At 59.0% G+C, this 19,004-nt stretch overlaps 2 protein-coding genes across 2 annotated transcripts; both read left to right on the top strand.

Moving 5' to 3' along the window:
* The first annotated feature begins 746 nt into the window (after positions 1–746).
* On the top strand, positions 747–12,757 carry FA2H (fatty acid 2-hydroxylase). Its single transcript, XM_027698364.1, has 7 exons — positions 747–1,089; positions 6,924–7,019; positions 8,686–8,828; positions 8,939–9,045; positions 10,321–10,493; positions 10,957–11,209; positions 11,869–12,757. The coding sequence occupies exons 1-7, from the start codon at positions 817–819 to the stop codon at positions 11,946–11,948; spliced, it is 1,125 nt and encodes a 374-aa protein (XP_027554165.1). The 5' UTR covers positions 747–816; the 3' UTR covers positions 11,949–12,757.
* Positions 12,758–13,519: 762 nt separating this feature from the next.
* Positions 13,520–18,547, top strand: MLKL (mixed lineage kinase domain like pseudokinase). Its single transcript, XM_027698289.1, has 10 exons — positions 13,520–13,556; positions 14,275–14,860; positions 15,037–15,150; positions 15,254–15,428; positions 15,531–15,628; positions 15,749–15,969; positions 16,374–16,522; positions 16,723–16,772; positions 17,255–17,395; positions 18,183–18,547. The coding sequence occupies exons 2-10, from the start codon at positions 14,404–14,406 to the stop codon at positions 18,233–18,235; spliced, it is 1,458 nt and encodes a 485-aa protein (XP_027554090.1). The 5' UTR covers positions 13,520–13,556; positions 14,275–14,403; the 3' UTR covers positions 18,236–18,547.
* Positions 18,548–19,004: the final 457 nt, after the last annotated feature.

The following is a 19,004-nucleotide window of genomic DNA, read 5'->3' as shown; positions in this document are numbered from 1 at the left end:
CCAGCAAATGGGGAGGAAAGCTCCTTTCTTGTCATTTTTTGTGATTTATTTGACTGTGATTCTTTGGGTGGTTTGGTGCTGCTTCTTGCCCTGCCCGCTGCCCCACCAGTTAATTACAAATTTAATTAAATATCGAAATAAATCTGCAAACAGACAGACGGGAGGATGTAGTGCCTGGTGGCAAGTGACTCAGGGGTGGGTTGGGCTCTGAGGGACCCCGGGAGGGACCCCGGGAGGGACCCCTGCTCTCCGAGGGGGCTCTGAGCCGGGTCTGGGGTTCCCCCTGCCTTGGCCACCGAGGACCTCGGAGGGGGGTTGATACCTCGGGAAGGGTGATACCCCCAGGGTGCCCTGTGCCCCCCAGTTACCACCCCGCGATGCCCCCGCAGCCCCATCTCTCCCCCAGGGGTGCCCACACTCCACTTCCACCTCTGGGGCACCCCAGTGCCCGCCCCAACCCATCCAAGGTTGCCCAGACCCCCCATTCCCCCACCATGAGAGACACATCCCCCGCTCCCCCATCACCCACCCGCGGGTGCCCCCGCTCCCCCCGCGGGATGCGGCATTCCCCCCTCCCGGCATCGGGGCACCTGCGGCGGGGCAGGGACCTCCTCACCCACCCACCCACCCAAACCCGCGTCCCGCCCCGTCCCCGCGGCCCAATGCGCTGCGGGGGGCGCGGCCCGTGGGGCGTGGCCGGGCGGCAATATTCATGTATGCAGATGAGCAGGTGCGGGCAGAGCGCGGCGGGACGGGACGGGGCAGGACGGGACGGGCAGCGGGACGGGCAGCGGCGGCGGCGGCGGGGCCACGGCAATGGCCACGGCCACGGCGGGGCCGCGGTCCTTCAGCGCCGCCGAGGTGCGGGCGCGCTGCGCTCAGGGCGCCTGCCTGGTCTCCTGCCACCGTCGCCTCTACGACCTGAGCGGCTTCGTGCGGCTGCACCCGGGCGGGGAGCAGCTCCTGCGGCGCCGGGCCGGCACCGACGTGAGCGCCGCGCTGGACGGGCCGCCACACCGGCACTCGGCCAACGCCCGCCGCTGGCTGGAGCAGTACTACGTGGGGGAGATGGAGCCCGGAGAGGAGCAGGTACCGCCGGCGGCGCGGGGGCTGCGCGCCGAGCAGGGGCCGGAGCGGGCACGGGCTGTGGGGGGTCCTGGGGACGGCACGTACGGTCTCTATGGGGTGCCCAAGGTTCCGCGTCCGGGATGCACGGGGGTTATGGGGTGCCTCGAGACCCGGAACTGGCAGGTACAGAGGCTATAGGGTGCCCCATGTCCTGAACTGCAGGTACAGGGTCTCTATAGGGTGCCCCATGTCCCGAACCGGGATGTGCAGGGTCTCTGTAGGGTGCCCCCTGTCCCGAACCGGGATGTGCAGGGTCTCTGTAGGGTGCCCCCTGTCCCGAACCGGGATGTGCAGGGTCTCTGTAGGGTGCCCCGGGTCCTGGGTCCAGCATGCACAGAGTTTCAATAGGGTGCCCCAGCTCCGTGCTCTGTGGGACCTGAGCTGTGCAGGGTCAGTAGGGCATCCAAGGTCCAGGTTTCTCAGAGTCCGAGCTGTTCAAGAGGCTGTACAGAGTTTGGGGTGTAGAGGGCATGGAGTTTTTGGGGTGTATGTGGTGTATAGGAAGTACGGTGCATCCAGGTCCGAGTCTGAGCTGTATGGGACATGGTGTGTGTTGGGTCTGAGCAGCGTGGACCCCTGTAGGGTCTGGGGTGTACAGCGTGTGAAGGGTGAAGGGGACAGGGGATGTTTGAGGCTTCCAAGGTCCTACATGGGTGGTGCCTGAGGGTGCCAAGGTCCCAAGTGCATGGGGCACACTGGCTCCCAGGAGGCCTGGGGTGCAGGGAACCCCAAGGCACACAGGGCCCACACCCCTCAGGGCCCAGGACAGACCATGTGCCAAGTGCACAGAACCTGGTACCTACAGGGTCCCACTCCATGGCCACACCCCTCCCTGTAGGGAGATAGGGCTGATGGGTGATCCTTGGGTGCCAGCATGGCATGGAAGGTTTGAGATCTTTGGAGGGTTGCAGGAGATGGAGCTCAGTGTCAGTTTTAGCAGGACTGTGTGGCATGGGGTGGGCAAAGGGGCAGGACCCCCTTCCTGACTGTCAGCACTCGACCAGGCACCACTGGGGCTTGCGGGTGGTGAGCAGCCAGTGCTGGGGAGAGGAGCCCAGCCACCTCCCTAACTGCCTGGCGTGGGGCATGGGTGGCTGTGACACAGCCCTGTCCCCGCTGTGCCAGCCCCGGGCTGCCCAGGCAGAAGGGAAAGTGCCCTGGGCAAGTGCCACCAGTGCTGCCAGGTGAACTTCCAGGAGGCAGCGTGGCACTGGGCACTACCCCCCGACTGCTGACCCTCCCAGCACACCGTGGGCAGGATGCTGAGCAGCGGGGCCGGCCCAGCCCCCTTCTCCGGCCCAGCGGCCGCGTTCCCCTCTCCGCATCCCGGCGGGGTCGGTGACCGCTCGGTCCCTCTGGCCGGTTGTTTGCGCTCGCTGGTTGTTCTCCCGTCCCCGTGGCGCAGCCTCGGCCCCAGCGCCACAGACAGGGCTTTGTTTCAGCCTCGGCGCAATCCCTGCGCTTTTCCCCAGATGGATCCCGGCGACGGCACCTCCTCTTGTTGGGACACTCGCGGAGCCGCCGCCTCCTCGCAGGCGTGACGAGCCCAGCGGGGTTGGGGCGAAGGAAGGTACCGGACAAACGGGTTCTCGCGCCGAGGGGAGCTGCCACCATCGCAATGCAAATACACGGCGTGATAACACCGGGGAGCAGGGAGATCACACGCTGCCTGCTGCCAGATTAACCACCCCGGCGTTGTCACAGTCAGGGCAAGGTTTAGAGCTGCCTGCTGCACGGCGGGGCTGCCCGGGCTGCGTCTGGCACGGAACTGATGTGTGAGCTGCTCTGCCCAGCTTGCCGCCCTCCAAAAATGCCCTGTGGGTGGGAGTCAATGCCCTCAGTGGTACTTGGTTTGTGCTTTGGGGCACACGTACCCCAGCAGCTCTTTGCAGGAGGTGCTGCATCACCCCAGTCTGTCTGTGGGTCCCCACAGCTTTGCCAGTGCCTCTCCTTGCCCGTTGGAAGTCCCAGGGCTCCATCATTCCCATGCTGAGGGATGCAGGTTGCTGCAGTCCCACAGGCATCCAGAACCCCCTCCTTGCTTTCCCTAGAGATTTCCAGGGTTTTGGAAAGGGCGTGGGGGGAAATGTCTTAATGCAGGAGAGGCAAAGAAGATAAGATCCAGCCTTCATCCCACTGGCCTCTCCACACCCCTTTCTGTGGCTCTTGAGAGTCTGGCTGTCTCCTTCAGCCACAGGTCCCTCTTCTGCGTCACCCAGACCCATTTGGCTGAGGACAAATTAACCCCCAAATGTTTTATCTATGCAAGCAGGACATATAGGGGAGATCAAAGCGAGAAGTGATAATTACGCAAACTAGACAGGATTTTAACAGCCTTGCTAGAAGGAAACTGGATCATCTAATTACCCCTCCAATTTAAGCAATGAGAGACTTCATCACAGCCTCTTTGGGGTGTGTGACATGGCCATGAGTCAGAGCAAATCCTCTATCCTTCTTGGAATTAGTGTCCTCCCCTTTCTCCTGTCCACATCACTGTGTGTCAGGCTCACCCTGCTTTCCATCCCAGCCTGAGCGTGCTTGGATGTAGGCCAGACACCCAGGGCACCTCTTTGGAGGTGATGTAAGAAGAAGTGGCTTTTTATATTTATTACTATGATTAGAAGGAGTTAAATTCACCTCCTTTTAATAGTCCTGCTGCACCCAGTGTTTAGTTGGCTGAGACAGACCCTCGTGGGGCTCTGCCAGCCGCTGCCCAGGGACCACGATGCTGGTGGGATGATGGTGCCACTGCGGGTGGGGACCTCACTTGGGCTCTCTGTGCCTCATGGGGTGTCCCCAAGCTATGTGCCTGTACCTGCAATGCCAACAGAGCTTGTCCCGCGTGGACACCAGCAAACTGAGGTGCTGAGGAGCACAGTGAAGGTGCTGGAGGCTCTGGAGTGATGCAGAGGCATGGCAGGGCTCCTGTGGGGTTTGACTCACTGGGCAAACGGGCACAGGTGGAAAAACTGGGTCCAGGCTTTTGGCAGAGCAGCTGTCTGCAGGCAGCATGGCCCTGCCTGGGCCAGGGAGAGGCTTCAGCTTCTCCTCCTGCATCCCAGGGACACCGAACACTGCAGCAGAACACCCCTCCTGTTTGTACCTGCTCACATCACAGCTGGATTTTGTTCTCCTTTCAACGCCCCAAGCCCTGATGCAGGGCAGCACTGGGATGACACAGCCAGCACTCTCCAGCTGCTGCAGGGCCAGTGCTGAGCTCCCCACCTGATCCGTGCAGGGCAGCTGGATGCTCCCAGGTGGATGCTGGGTCACCTGGTCACTGGATCCTGTGACCAGTGGGTCTTTGGCCTCATTGCCACCAGCAGGAGAGTCGGCACCTTGCTGGGGCTGCCACTCACTTGGGGTGGCGGCACTTGGCAGGCATTAACTTTCCCTTCCTTACATCAGGCCTCTTGCACATCTTCCCTGGCAGAACCTGTTTTCCTGGGTCCAACTCGGATGCGTTTTCATCACCCACAGGTGACAGCAGAGCTCAGCTCTGGCAGAGCCCTTCAGCATCTTCCCAACCCACCTCCCGTTTGGAGAAGGATGGGCAGAAGCCCGAGCACTGGCCCAGAGCTGGTGGGGCTTGATCCCTGTGGGGCCCCTTCACTCTTGGGGCAGGCAGGGACATGCCACAGCTCCAGGAAACCAGCCGGGGCACGCCGGCATCGCTTGCGTCCTGGTTGCGCCACAGCTACCGGTCCTGTCTTTGACAGCCCCGGGGTGAGCAAGAGGAGAACCTTCCCCTGCTCCCCAGCTGAGGAAGGGGAGAAGGAGGAGGTGACTCAGGTGGTGGCAGGGGGCCGCTGTAGCACGCAGGGACAGCGGCATCTCACTGGTGGCACCCAATCCGGGCTCCAGTGTCGAGGTGGAATGTGAGCCCTCCGTCCACGTCCCTGACCTGGCAGGACAGGGGAGCCTCCAGCCATGACATGGTGCTCAGGCATCCATGGGCAGGGGAACTGGAGGCGTGTGAACGTTTCGGAAAAGGGAGGAGAGGTGTTGGATGTTGCGTCAGCCGGGCTTTCTTAAGCATCCTTCCTGCTGCTGGCTAGGCTGTGGTGCAAGCGTGGAGGTGGAAAGCACCAGCTCCCTTCTCAGGGCATGGATAAGCTGAACCGTTTCCCTTTCTTAAAGCTGAATTTTCTTGCAAAGCACCTGCAGGGCAGAGGCAAAACTGTAACTTCACCATGCTTGCCTGGATTTTAAGGTATCCCACCTGCCTCAGGCTTTTGGGATGTCTGGCTGAAGGACAGAGTGTGCAATGCTGAAAATAGCAGTGGGAAACCTTGCAGAGGGAGCTGTGGTGGTCCACGGCATCAGCTCTTGTCGGCACTGCCTGCAGTAAAACTGATGGCAGCAGGATTCCAACTTGGACATATTGGCTGGAAATATCCCCTGTCCTTCCCTGCCTGCTGCCACAGGTGAGGGACTGATTCAGAGCTGGGTAGTGCAGCTCCTGTACCAGCAGAATGAGGCTTGAAATCCAGCTAGCCCAGGAAATGGGATGGGAGCACAGCTGGCAAGGAGTGCCTGCTGTTGGCAAACAGTGCCTGAGCCCTGCCTCGGTGTCACCAACATGGCACAAAGTCCTGACCACCCCAGAGAGGTGACACTGGTTCTCCTGCTTCCTGTCTCCTCCTGCAGCTGCCAGGGTGGGTATTCCCATGGATATGCTGACATTGCATCCCTCTCGGAGCAGTGAGGAGAGTGTCCATCAGGGAGTTGGGAGAAAGCCCTTCCTCTCTGGAAGTGGCACAGCTGGAAGTCCTGTTGGGCACGGCTGTGCGGCGGCCGCCGGGCCACGCCGTACCCTGCTCCAGGTTAATGGGTAACTCAAGGTGACAAAGCGGGAGAAAAGGCATGTTTGGCACGTCCTGCACAGGGAGCTGGCGCTGCTGCCGGGGGGCACGGCTGGCTTGGGGTTTGCATGGGCACGCTGCAACCTCACCGAGCCCCCTGCCAGCGGCGCGGCCGGCGCCGGAGCTGGCACGGCCACGGGAGGGAGGCCGGTGCTGGCAGCCGGCGATGTGTTTGCTTCCAAGCACCAGACAAGGCAGGTTACTCCTGTTTCTCAGCCAGCCCTGGCAGTGGGACCACAGATGGGTCTTCATCCCGCTGTCACTGCACCGGTGCATCCCCTCAGTGTGCCCTTCCGAGCCAAAACCAACCCCCATATTCCATAGCCCATGGCAAAGGCACCTGGCCCAGTGTCACCCTGTGAAGGGCACTTTGCCTTTTTCCCTGGGATGAACTCCCTCCTTCTGTGCTTTGACCTGTGCCTGGAGTCAGGGTGGTGGCACCAGCTCCCCTGCTCTGGCAGCCCAGCTTCCTCGGAGACCAAAACACCGAGCTGGGCTTTGGCTGGAGAGCAGCGTGGGGGGAGGAGGGAGCGCTAACCTGGCACTGCCCCTCGCTTTGCTGGCAGTGGGAAGGTGAGCACTGCCCGTTTGCAGGGGGAAATGCTGGCCAAGGGGTTTCTGTGTTGCCACCCTGAAGCACCAGTCCCATCCTGGTGTGTTCCAAACTCCAGGCGTGGCAGAAGGTTTCCAGAAAGCCCCAAGCACGCGATGCTTGGTGCAGGGTCTGAAGGGCAGTGCAGCTTCCTGGCAGCTGCTTCCCTCAGGAACCTGCTCTGCAGGAACTGACTGACTTAAATTCATCAGATTTTTCCCCATATTTATTTAGCTGGCGGGCACGAGCTCTCTCTGCCCGTGCCCCAGGGTGCCATCACTGTCCCAAGCTGTGTCTGCCACTGGTGCTTCACCACAGGGTTTTCCTTCTCTTTTCAGAGCCTCTCCGAAACAGTAGATGAGAAGGTGGTGGATGCTGCAGCCCAGGTCCCAGAGCAGACAGATCTTTGCTACAAAACAGTGGATGTGGAAAAGGTAAGAGCCCTGGGGTTCCCCTGGCTGTTGGTCTGAGTGCTCCCAGGAAACGCCAGGTCTCCTCTTCCCTGCACGAGCGCTGGCTTTCTGCTGACCTCAGGGATGGCAGGAGGGAGCTGAGCTGATCCAACTGCTTCTGCCCTTTCTCCTGGTGCAGATGGCATTGCTCATGCTTTATTGCTCATGCTTTATTGCACAGGTGTGGCCGCACTGGGAGGCTCCCATTGCAGGAACATGGGAGAGATGGCTTTCTCTGGCAGCAGCTGAGCCCTTCCAGTGGGATATGTAGCCAAGCCACACCTTGCTTGCTTTACTTCTTCTTTTTTTTCCTTGCTTTATTTATTTTTTTTTTCTTGCTTTATTTATTTATTTTTTTCCCCCTTGCTTAAGCACCGGTAATGAGCACTAAGGGATTCCCCAGCCTGAGCAGGGTGATCCCCATGTGCCAGCTCCTGCCAGCTCCTCTCTGAGCACTCCACAGCAGTGGGGATTTGTCCCCCAGGTGCCTTTGGCTGTCCCTGCCCTCCACGGCACCATCTGGCCGCCGTGCCTTGCACGGTCCCAGCTTGTCAATGAGTGTGCTTTTATCTCGCAGAAGGGTTTTTTTGAGCAGGAGAACCTTTGCCCCCCTCATAATAATATTTTATCACTGATTGCCTTTAAAACTGAATGTGCCATCCCCAAGTGACCTTTTCCCCTACCTCTCTGATGGAGAGTGTCTCCATCCCCGTCCCGTGCACCAGCTGGGCTTGTTTCCCCTCCTGGGCGATCGTGTCCATCCCTTCCTGCAGCAGAGGCCCCAAAATGCTCACAGTCACCTCGCTCCTCGCCCTGGAATGCCCCGACCCGAGCCATCCCCACCAGCAGCCGGTGCCGTGCGGCAGAAGCGGCCCAAGGGGAGCTGCCAGATGAGGCGAGCGCGGTTTCAGTCCCGGGGCAGGGGCGGGACCGAGACTCCACCTTATCTGGCCGGGCCGGCAGCAGACGCGTCCGGGGCTGCCGAGCAGTGGCAGAGGCGGTGCTGCCGGTTCCATCTCCCCGTTTCCATCCCGTGCTGTAATGCCTGCACACACGGGTTCCTTCTCGCTCTTGCAGACCCCTGAGTGCAGCCATGCACAGCAGCAGCACTGGAGTCTGTATTCCCATCTTGTATCCCTGCTTCCTGTCCCCTTCCACTTCATTCCTCGCTGCTGGGGTGCCCAAGCAGCTGCCACCTCCTGCGTCCTCTCCACAAGGAGAAAAGTCCTTGGCGATGCCATGGGGATGGGATCCACGTGCCACCGGTGGTGCTCTACTGGGACACATCACTGCTTGCTATCTAATCTGGGCAGCTCGAGAGGCAAAGAGCCTCAGTTATCAGGGCCTGGTGCTGAGCCAGGCCTGGGTGAGCCACCTTCACCTTGAACCAGGGGCAGGTGCCCGGTGGCGCGGGGGTGAGCTCAGCCCTGCACTCCCAGGTACGTGGGGCTGATGCGTGTCTGGCTCCTCGTCTGCCCCGCGCTGCTGCTTATGGGCAGCTCAGGGCACCTTGGAATGAAGAACCTGTGGGGCACGGAAAGGGGTTTGCAGCCCAAAATCCCGCAGCTGAGGCTCAGCTTTGTGCCGGACACTGGGGTGGTGTGTGGGTCCCACGGTGGATACCAGTAACCACTGTCTATGCCCTCAGGACCTGGTGGACTGGCAGAAGCCCCTGCTGTGGCAGGTGGGCTACTTAGGGGAGAAGTACGACGAGTGGGTGCACCAGCCCGTGGATCGGCCCATCCGCCTCTTCCACTCGGACATCCTTGAGTCCCTCTCCAAGACAGCCTGGTGAGCTCCTGGGGTCTGCACCGTGCCCCGGCCGGTGCTTCCACAGGGGGGGAGGGAATGACTTCCCGGCCAGTGGGATGCTCCCTCTGACGCCTCCCTCGACCCCACAGGTACGTGGTGTTCATGGTGTGGACGCCCGTGGTGCTCTATCTCAGCTGGTTCAGCTACACCTCCCTCGCTCAGGGCAACACCAGGCTCTTCTCCTCCTTCACCACAGGTACGAGCAGCTTTGGCAAAGCCTTTGGGCTTCATTTACTGTCCACACTCCGGGTCCGGGGGCAGGACAGCCCTGGGTGGGGGGAGACCTCTGCATCCCCTCCCCGTCCCCTTTCCATGCATGCTCACCACAAGCCGCACGCACGAGCAGCGGGTGGGTGCCTGTCCCTGCAGCACCGGCACGTCCCCTGCATGAAACCACTTCAGCTCGCCCACCTCCCTCCCCTCCTCTTGCCCGCAAGATTTGGTCCCCCCCGGGGGGATCGATAGAGGCACGGAGCCCTCTGATCCGGGCTGCAGCCCGCTCTCTCTTCGCTCCCTTCCCTCCATCATCCCCAAAACAGAGCCCGCCAGCGCTGGGGTTTGTTCCAAGCCCGGTCGCCCACCCCGGGCGGGGGCTGAATGCCGGCGTGGCGGGCGAACAAACCCGGCTCTCAGCGCCGCCGGCGCCGCACAGTGCGGGGCTTGTTTGCCCGGAGCGCCTGCCCTTGAATCTCCCACTGTCTGCTCCCCCGGGAATAACAAGCGTGGCCGGGGCAGGCTGTCTTCTTTGTTGTCTTTTTTTTTTTGCTGGGTTCCCTTTTTTTTTTTCTGCAAGGTGCCACCCAGTGCCAGCTGTGCCCGGCTGGAAAGGGGGGGGAGGAATTGCCTGCTGCACTGGCACCCCCCTGCTCCTTGGTGCCCAGCACCTTGCTGGCATTTGGGTTTGGGGGTTTTTTTACTAAAAATAAGCAGGTTTGGGGAAGAATCTTAATTTTGCTAGAGAGGTCGCAGGGCTGGCAGCCAGCCCTGAAAGAAGGAGGTGGCTGAAAAATGCTCTGCGGGGGAAACTGCCCAACAAACCTATTCTTTTTGCCCAAAAAAAAGAAACCCCAACACCAACAACACTGTTTTACTGTCACAAGTGCTGCCTGTGCAGACAAGGTCCCTCCTGCCTTGTTCTGGTGGGCGAAGCAGCTTTGTAAGGTTGGGGCAGTCCCTGGAGTGCATGTCCAAGCCCTCCTTGGCATCTGGGATGCAGGAGACCCCCCTCGCTGGCTCCTTGTGGTAGTGAAAAGTCAACTGTTTCTGTAAATTAGTGGGAATCAGAGGAAAACATGGTTTTGGAGCAGTGCTTGGGCAGGTAGCTCCCTGGAGAAGCTCAGGGCAGGAGGTGGATGAGAGGTGGGAGGGAGGGAGAGCTGAGCATCACCTGGATACCAGTGGGAGGCTGGTGATGGATAAGAGCACCCGCACATCGCCCGCCCTGCTGACCACTGCATGTCTCCTTGTGTAGAGTACTCCATCCCTGTCCACAAATACTACTTCCCCTTCATCTTCCTCCTGGGGATGTTCCTGTGGTCCCTGCTAGAGTACCTCATCCATCGCTTTGTCTTCCACATGAAGCCACCTGCTAGTAACTACTATCTCATCACCTTGCATTTCTTGCTGCATGGGCAGCATCACAAGGTGAGTCGCGGTTCCCGCCCCTGCTGGCGCCCACTGGGCTGTGGGAATGGTGGCCTTTGCTCCGGTGGAGCCTGTTTCTGCATGGCCTTTGCCCAGGCAGAGCCTGTTTGTGCCTGTTCGCTGTGACTGGTGGCATCCAAGCGGGGCCCTTACCCAACACCAGCGAGGGCTGCAAGACAGGCTTGGGGAAGCTGGAGTTAAATCTGCGAGCTCCAGCTGGGCAAGGGGGAACACCAAAAAAGCCACGGCTCCCTCTAGCTTTGCTGGAGGAAATGTCCCTGTGGAGCTTGGGGACCTGCAGTTAAAGCCACCACCTGCCTGGCCCCCTGGGGCTGCTCTTGCCACTGGGTACGTCCTTGGGGAGGGTTTTTGGTGTTGGCTTCCCCAATGCTTGGCAGGGATGTCCTGAGGCAGGGAGGGTGAGCCAGGAGCCGCCTGTCCCACCGTCCCTCTCCTCTTCCAGTCTCCCTTCGACAGCTCCCGCCTGGTCTTCCCTCCCGTGCCAGCTGCGCTGGTGATCGGCTTCTTCTACGGTGTCCTGCGACTGCTGCTGCCCCAGGTGCTGGGGCTCTCCGTGTTCGTCGGGGGGCTCTGTGGCTACGTCATCTATGACATGATGCACTATTACCTCCACTACGGCTCGCCCAGAAAAGGCACCTACCTGTATGGGCTGAAGGCTTATCACGTCAAGCACCACTTTGAACACCAAAGATCAGGTAGTGCCCTGTCCCCTCCATGTGTGCCGGCAGGGCCAAGGGCTGTCAAAGCCCGCTCTACCTGCACGTGTGCCACTAACGCTCCAAAATGTTTGGTCTTTGGGATTTGGGATTGGGAAAAGCCAAGCACCGCGCTGCTGGGGAAGCGGCGTGTGAGGTGCTGCAGCCCATGGGGCACATTCTTCAGCCCCCAGGTTGAGGATGGGGAGCCAGAGTGGTGCAGGGTGAAGGCAGCAGCCCGTCTCACCAGTGGGTATTAATGCCGCTGGGGATGCCAGGGCGGAGGCCAAGCCTTCGTGGAGCTGGGATGTGGGTGCCTGTCCCATCCTGGGGCAGCATCTCTTCCTGCCAGGAGGCAGGGTGAGGCCCTGGGCTTCCCCAGACCCGCCCCAAACCTTCCCCAGCCTGGCGCTTGCTCAACCTGCCCTTTGCCCGGTTTCCTAGGAGAAAACGCCCCATCCAGATAAGCTATCATCCATGGGCCTGGTGGCATGGCCCAGCCAGCTCCTGCTCCCTCTGCTCTTCCTCCTTGCCCTCACCCTGCCTTCCTCCCTCCTCAAAACACAGACACTCCTCCCTCCCTGGTTAACACAGAGCCCTTGCAACACCCCGGCCGTGGTGGTGCCATGGGCTGAGCACTCTCTCCCCTTTGCCCGCAGGCTTTGGCATCAGCACACGCTTCTGGGATTACCCCTTCCGGACACTCATCCCCGAGGAGACCTTCAAGAAAGAGGACTGACAGCCCCAGCACGTGCCTGGCTCCCAGCTCCGTCCCCCCTGGGCTGGGGCTGGTGTCCATCCCCAGCCCTGGGCAAGGCCAGCTGGTCCCTGCCCCCTTCCTGGGGCTGTGCCACAGCAGTGGCTCCACGCTGGACCATCCTCCCAGAGCGCTGTGGTCCAGCTGTGGCACGGCCGAGGGGATGGGGGACTGAGGGTGTGAAGAGGAGGAGGTTCTGCGGCCCCCCTGGGGGGCTCCTGCCCCTCCCTTGGTGCCCTCCTGCTCCAGGCCATGGATGCACAGGCAGATCTGCTGCCTGAGAGATGAAGTGCCTGGTGCTGCCCTCCGTCCTCTGCCCTGGCCCCTGAGGCCCCTCTTCCTCCCAGGGTGCTCTCCCTCTCCAGGGCTGCAGTTAACCCCATCCCCTAACTCGTTCCAAGGGGATTCTGTATCCTGGGTCCTTCTCCCGGCCCGATCTCAGCACAGGGTTTTCTTGGCCTGCAGCCCTTCTGGGGGGTCCTGCAGGTCTGGATTGTGCCTTTTTCTAACCAGTGCACCCGTATCTCTCTGCCAGATTTATCCAGTTCATGGTTTTTTGTAGACATTGGCTACTTGAAACTCAAACTCCAATGAACAGAATTACTACGAGATGCCTTTTTTTGCTGATCCTGTGATTTTATTTTTTATTATTTTTTTTCCCTAATGTTTACTGCGGATATTTAAAGGTTTGGAATAAATTTATATGTAAAACTTAGACACTACAATTGTAAATAAACTGTATATTTTGAAAAATAAAAAGCCTTCTAAAAGAGTCTGACAAATATATCCCCTGGGGCTACTCCCATGTTCTCCCACCCTTGGTGCATCCCTTTCCAGGTGCTGACGGCCCTCGGTGCCACCTTTCTTGGCTCCCCTCATCAGCCACAGTGAGGGAGCATCAGCAACAAACTCCTGTGACCCCAGGCTCGGGTAAGCAGAAGCTGGCTGAAGTTGCCACTCACTTCCCTGAAATTGGGCAAGAGTGCTTCTTAAAATCGGCCTGGCCCGCTGACGAACTCACATGCAAAACTTCCTGTGCTCCCAGCAGAGGTGAAGCGCTATTCCCAGTACTGGTGCCCACAGCCCACTTCCTTTGGTGCTGGGGGGTCCAGGGGCTGCAGGGGTAGGGAAGGGAGCTCAGAGGACCAGCACCCCTCGTTTGGGATGGGTGTGGTCCAGAGGGTCTCCCTGCAGGTGAAGGAAGCTCAGCAGGACACAGAGCCCCTGTTGTGGGTGTTACAGTGCCCTGGGCAAGCCTTCTCACAGCTGACAGCACAGCAGAAGGGGCTGGGGTGCTCAAAATAGCAGCAAGCATCGATACGAGGGGCACAACCTCCCCATCCCTTCCTCCAAACGTGCTTCCCGTGGGCAAAACCCAGCACAGGGGCCTCCAGCCGCTGGGGATACCCCAGGCAGCTTTCTGGGAGCAGGGGGTTGTCCCAGCGTGGGAAGCTGCAGGGGGTTGCACAATTCCCCTTCCGCTGCGTGGCAGCAGTGGCGGGGAGAGCACCCTATAAAACCCTTCTCCTCCTGCTGTGCCTCTCCAGTCTGTGGAGGCAGCCAAGGCAGAGACCAGAGGAGCAGGACCAGGTAACAGCTCGTTTATTCCTCGGGGACGGGGCTGGAAAGAGGACGGGAGAGTGGAGCTGGTTTCTGGGTGTGTTCCCATCTTGTTTCCCACTGGTAGTGCCTGGCACCCCTCTCTCAGCCCTGGCTGCATCAGTGGTGTGGGTGGCTGCTGATAATTTCCCTGCAACAGGGGTGGTTTTCTGTCCCTGCTGCCTGGATGTGGGCTGGGGAGCAGGGACCATCCCTGTGGGGGATGTTGAGCACATAGAAAGAGTTTGATTTAAAATCTTACATGGGAAATACAGGGTTATGGGGAGAAAATATGGAGAAGCTGGGGATTCTGGGCGCAAGCTTTTATTAGATGGGTGACAACAGAGAGAGACGTTGGGTAGAAATTAAAATGGATCTTTATGGTCAAAGATGTAGGCTCTGTGGGCAGGATCCCAGGGTGGGAGTGCTGCCCCGGGGATGCTCCTGGGGTCACTGCTGACCTCACTCCTCTGGGTATAAGCTCTCTGGGATGGCTCACACTAAATTAATGTACCTAAATCAAGCTAAAATCTGCTAGTGCAGAGTGAGATGTGCCACTCCTGCTGGAACTGGTGTCTCTGTGTGTGCCCGCTCTGGTCTGTACGGGCAGCTGTGGTGCCAGGCCAAGCAGGGGCAGCAAAGCTGGAGGACGGGTAAGGGGCTATGGGGAACCTCGAGGGTGCTGTCCCATATCAGGGCTGTTCCTTAGGGTGGAAGGCGTGGAAGAGCTGCATCCAGCTAATCTCCGAGCAGCACCCGAGGCTCACCTTCAGCAGACGCTCCCAGCCCACATCCCCACATCCCCACATCCCCAGGGGCCAAGCCCTTTGCTGCCAGCATGGACATCGTGGAGAGGGTCCTCTCCCTGGCCCAGGCCATCCACGCCCAATTCGAGCAGGTGAAGTGCTGTAAGCACCAGTGCCAGCGCCTTGTGGAGCGCATCCAGATCCTGCTGGAGCCCGTGAGGATCCTCAGGGCTCAGCCACGACAGCACATCTCCCACCACGAAGAGGAACTGCTGAAGAAGCTGCTCCGGGTCCTGGGGGAAGCTGAGAAACTGGTGATGAAATACAGCCAGACCAGCTGGATCCAGAAGTTCCTGCGAGCCCGCAGCGCTGGTGAGGAGTTTGTCTGGGTGAACGAGAGCCTGGAGGACATTGCCCAGGGGCTCTCACTCCTGCTGCAGGCGGAGCAGAAGCAGGCTTTCCTGGAGGTTTTCCAGGCAAAGACGTGTCGCAGGCAGGATGCTGAGGACCTGAGGGACGACAGGGCTTTCTTGGACCAGGTGATTGCAAGTAAGTGTGCATTTAGCAAACCCTCTTTCCCTGAGACCTGAGGTTGGCACCTCTCCCCAGCTGCTTCCCAGCTTTGTCTTGATTGCCATGGAGAGCCAGAGGGACATTTAAACCATGAGAAAAACTAACCACACTGTTCATCCAGTGGCCCAACCTATGCATGTTTCTCTCCCCAGGTACTGAGGAACCTGAAGAGGTGGCCGAGGAGATCTACATTGGCAGTCAGGGTGTGGAGAGCAAGGTAGACTGGATGCAAAGGGAGCTGAACAAAATCATCCGCGAGATGGAGCGTAAGTGGTTTCGCACCTCCTGCACCCTTGTGCACTGTGTCCTTTCCCCCCAAAGCCCTGCCTAATGAGTCCCTCGTTCCCTCCCGGCACATGGTGGGAGCAGGCTTGAAGAAGGTCAACGTTGGTAAAAGAGAAGACATCACTGAGATCAAGCGGGACCAACTCACCATCTACAGGCACCTGCAGGACACCGAGAGATACGACCTCTACGAGGGCGAGTACCTCAAGTACCCTGTCGCCATCAAAACCTTCAAGAGGCCACTGACCACTGACCCAGAGTGAGTTGTCCCGGGTGGGAACGAGTGTGCCACCTGGGAGGGTGGCACGGCACCGTGCCATGCCTTGTTCCAGGGATCTCACCACGCTGTCCTTTTCCACAGGAAGGTGAGAGACATCTTCGAGAAGGAGGTTCAGACCCTGAAGAAGTTTGAGTCTCCAAACATCCTGCGCATGTACGGGATCTGCATTGAGGAGAACGGTACGGGGGGGGTCACATTAATGTCACCCCTTTTCCTCCCCTGCCTGTCCCCAGTGGGAGACAGTTTGCTATGGTTCCCTCCCAGGAGGTGGCACAAGGCAGGATCCTTTTGCCTTGCAGATGGGAGCCCCTGCTTCTCCATCGTCATGGAGTACTGTAAGCACGGGACGCTGCGGGATGTGCTGAACACGCAGCAGCACCTTTCCTGGGACATCCGCATTCGGATGGCCCTGGGAGCCGCCAGGGGCCTCTACAGGCTGCACCAGACAGGGGAGAAATCCCGACTCCACGGCTCCATCTGCAGCAGCAAGTTCCTGGTGGCTGGGGATTACTGTGTGAAGGTAAGCAACACATTTGGAGAAGGTTTTGGGGGGTTTTGAATGGTTTCGTGGATGTCTCCCTCCACCAACACTGAAGGGAATTGTGACGATCCGGAATAAAACTTGGGGTAGAGCCAACTCCTCTATCACTTTAGGTACTTAAACCTGCCTATCTCAGTCTTATCATAAGCAAAGTGGTTGTTCCTGAGCCATCCACCCTGGGATGAGCTGAAGCTGGAGCAAGTCACCTGCCTCCACCTCTGGTTTCACTTGCAGAGAGAGCCACGTGCCGGGCAGCACGTGTGGCTGTGTGCCAGCCTTTGCTGCCCAGGGCATCTCGCTCTGTTTGCTCCATCTCGGGGCACTCCCCAGCTGTGCCACAGGGGTCTACCACTTCTCACTCTCTCTCTCATTCTCTCAATCAGCTGTCAGGATTTGAGCTGTGTGAAACAGAGTCATCCATCAAGAGGAGAGCCAAGAAGAACTGGAAACAAGTCTACATGCTGGCTTACGTCGCTCCTGAGAACATGAAAGACATCAACTACCCCTACAAGAGGCCCTGTGAGATATACAGGTGTGTCTGTCCCTCCCTGGAGAGGGGCCTGTGAGCAGGCACGTCTCTGGCAGAGTAGCTATTGAGCTATGGAAGGAGGTCAGGTTTAATTGGACACATAAGCCCTTGTTTTCTGTTGGCATAGCCCAATAATCCTCTCCATTAGAAGGGAGGAACACATGGTGGAGTGAATGCTGAGACTCTTGCTTATCTCCTTCCAGCTTCGGGATCGTGCTGGCAGAGATTGCAACCTCCAAAATCCCATTTGAAGGTGAGACAGAAGTATCTGTTCCCTGCATAAAATCCACACAGCACAGTGCGGTTCCCGTCTGGCACTGGATGCTCCCTGCCCCTTCCCTGAGCATCCCTGAGTCCAAGTGGCAGTGCCTGGTGTGCCTGGCTCTGCACAACAGCTTCATAGCTTCTCCTGGAACCCTAATATAAGTAAAGTAAAGCTTATAGTAAAGCAACAGGCTTAAACCACAAACATGCAAATAACTTTTGTTTCTATTCGATGTTCCTGTGCATTTAAGCATAAACTCGTCTCCCTGCTCCACTGGAGCCCAACAGTATCATGCCAAATACTGTGGGGTTCACTGCAGATGGAGTGTGGGTTGCTTCCCTGTTGGCTTCTCCGTGCCATAGGCTGCAGGAAGGCTCTTGGCATGGCCTTGTGCTGGGTTTCCTCCCCAGCACCCTCCTGTGGCAGCAGAGCTCCGTCCTGACACTCCTGTTTGCACACACGTTGTCTAGGCTGCACTCCTGAGGAGATTGTGGAGAAAGTCTGCAACCACCAGTACTGGGACCCTGTTGGGGAGGATTGTCCTGCAGACCTGCGGAGAGTCATCGACCAGTGCCGGGCCTGGGACCCTTCCCAGCGCCCTTCTGCTGAGGGTGAGTGTCCTGGGAATCTGCTCCACAGGCCCCTCAACCAGCTACTTCTGCAGGCAATTTGCCCCTTATTTCCCATATGAATTTGTCTGGTTTTGTGTTTTGGGATCCACCCTTGACCTCCCCTCTTATGCTAACAAATCCCCCAATACCAGACCTCATACCTTGAATGTTTACCCGTGCCACGACAATAATCACCAGGCTGTTCATTTGGCATCACATAAGAGCAGCTTTTTCTCTCAGACAAGCACCAAACTGGGAGCAGGGTTGTCTGGGTTAATCCCCACTCAGGTCCTGCAGACCCCATAAGCTGGAGGAGCATCCACAAAACTGTGCAGGAACATCCCTGCCTTGGGCTTTGAGCAATAAATTGCAATCTTGGGAATTGCTCCGTGGCAGGGAAGATTTCACTGTTTCTGAAGTTGGTCTGGGTCTGATCAGATGATCTCCACCAGAAGATTTAACAGCAATCAGCATGAGGACACAGCATGCCTTTATTACTCTAATATGACTCCACTCCAACACCCAGCCATGACCATGTGGTGCTGAGCTGGAAGGACAGCCTCTTGCAGCTGTTCCCAAGAGTTTTCCCACATGCACAGCTGCTTCTGTCTGGGCTGTACTCCCCTGTGTCTGCCCAGGCCTGTCCCCTGCTAATGGCTCAAGGAGAGCGTGACTGTCCCGGTTGTTATCAGCGAGAGAACACTGCCTTCTCATCTCTTAAAAAAAGAACCCAAACAGCCAACAACAAATACTCCGTTTTGATTAACGCCACCCCTGTGTTTTGCAGAGATTGTGGACTCGCTGGCTGAGCTGGAGAAAAGCAGGAACCAAGGAAGTTAACTGCGGGAAGCAGGGCTGGGTGACCACGGGCAGCGAGCCCAGGGGTGCTGCTCACCCCCCTCCGCCCTCACAGAGACTGATGGTTCAATACACGAGTGCTTGTGTCTGTGTGCGACCTTCCCCTCGCCAAGGGGCCACACCTGGGGGTCACCTCAGAGGCACGTGGGGGGCGAGGGTGCCCCGACAAGGCTCTGCCCCCAGGGGACTCAAGGAGGCCAGCAGGAAGCCTGGGGAGACCACAGGGATGGGACACGGACATCTCTTACAAGGACAGGCTGAGGGAGCCGGGCCTGTTATCTCAAGAGAGGACTGAGAGGGAACCTCATCAATGTCTATCAGTGACTGAAGGGAGGGTGTCAGAGGATGGACCAGGCTCTGCTCGGGGGTGCCCAGCAGTAGGACAAGAGGCAACAGGCAGAAACTGACGCCCAGGAAGTTCCACCTGACTGTATGGAAGAACTTCTTCACTGTGGGGGTGACCATGCACCAGGACAGACCACCCAGAGAGGGTGTGGGGTCTCCCTCACTGGACATATTCCAGAAGCATCTGGGCGCAATCCTGTGCCGTGAGCTCTGGGACGGCCCTGCTTGAGCAGGGAGCTTGGACCAGAGGACCCACTGCGGTCCCTTCCAGTGTGACCCACCCTGGGATCCTCCTCGGCCCGATGCTGCCCCTGGGGCGCTGCGACCCCCGAGCTCCCCCCGGGCGACCCCCCCCGCGCCGCCCCGGTGGCCCCCATGGCCCCCCCCCCCCCTCCCCCCCCCCCCC

Source organism: Neopelma chrysocephalum, unplaced genomic scaffold, assembly GCF_003984885.1.
Source record: "Neopelma chrysocephalum unplaced genomic scaffold, ASM398488v2 Primary Assembly neopelma1_125, whole genome shotgun sequence".
In the NCBI taxonomy this organism is placed as follows: Eukaryota; Metazoa; Chordata; class Aves; order Passeriformes; family Pipridae; genus Neopelma; species Neopelma chrysocephalum.
Note: the sequence above shows the minus strand (reverse complement) of the source record. Positions and strands in the feature narration are given on the sequence as shown.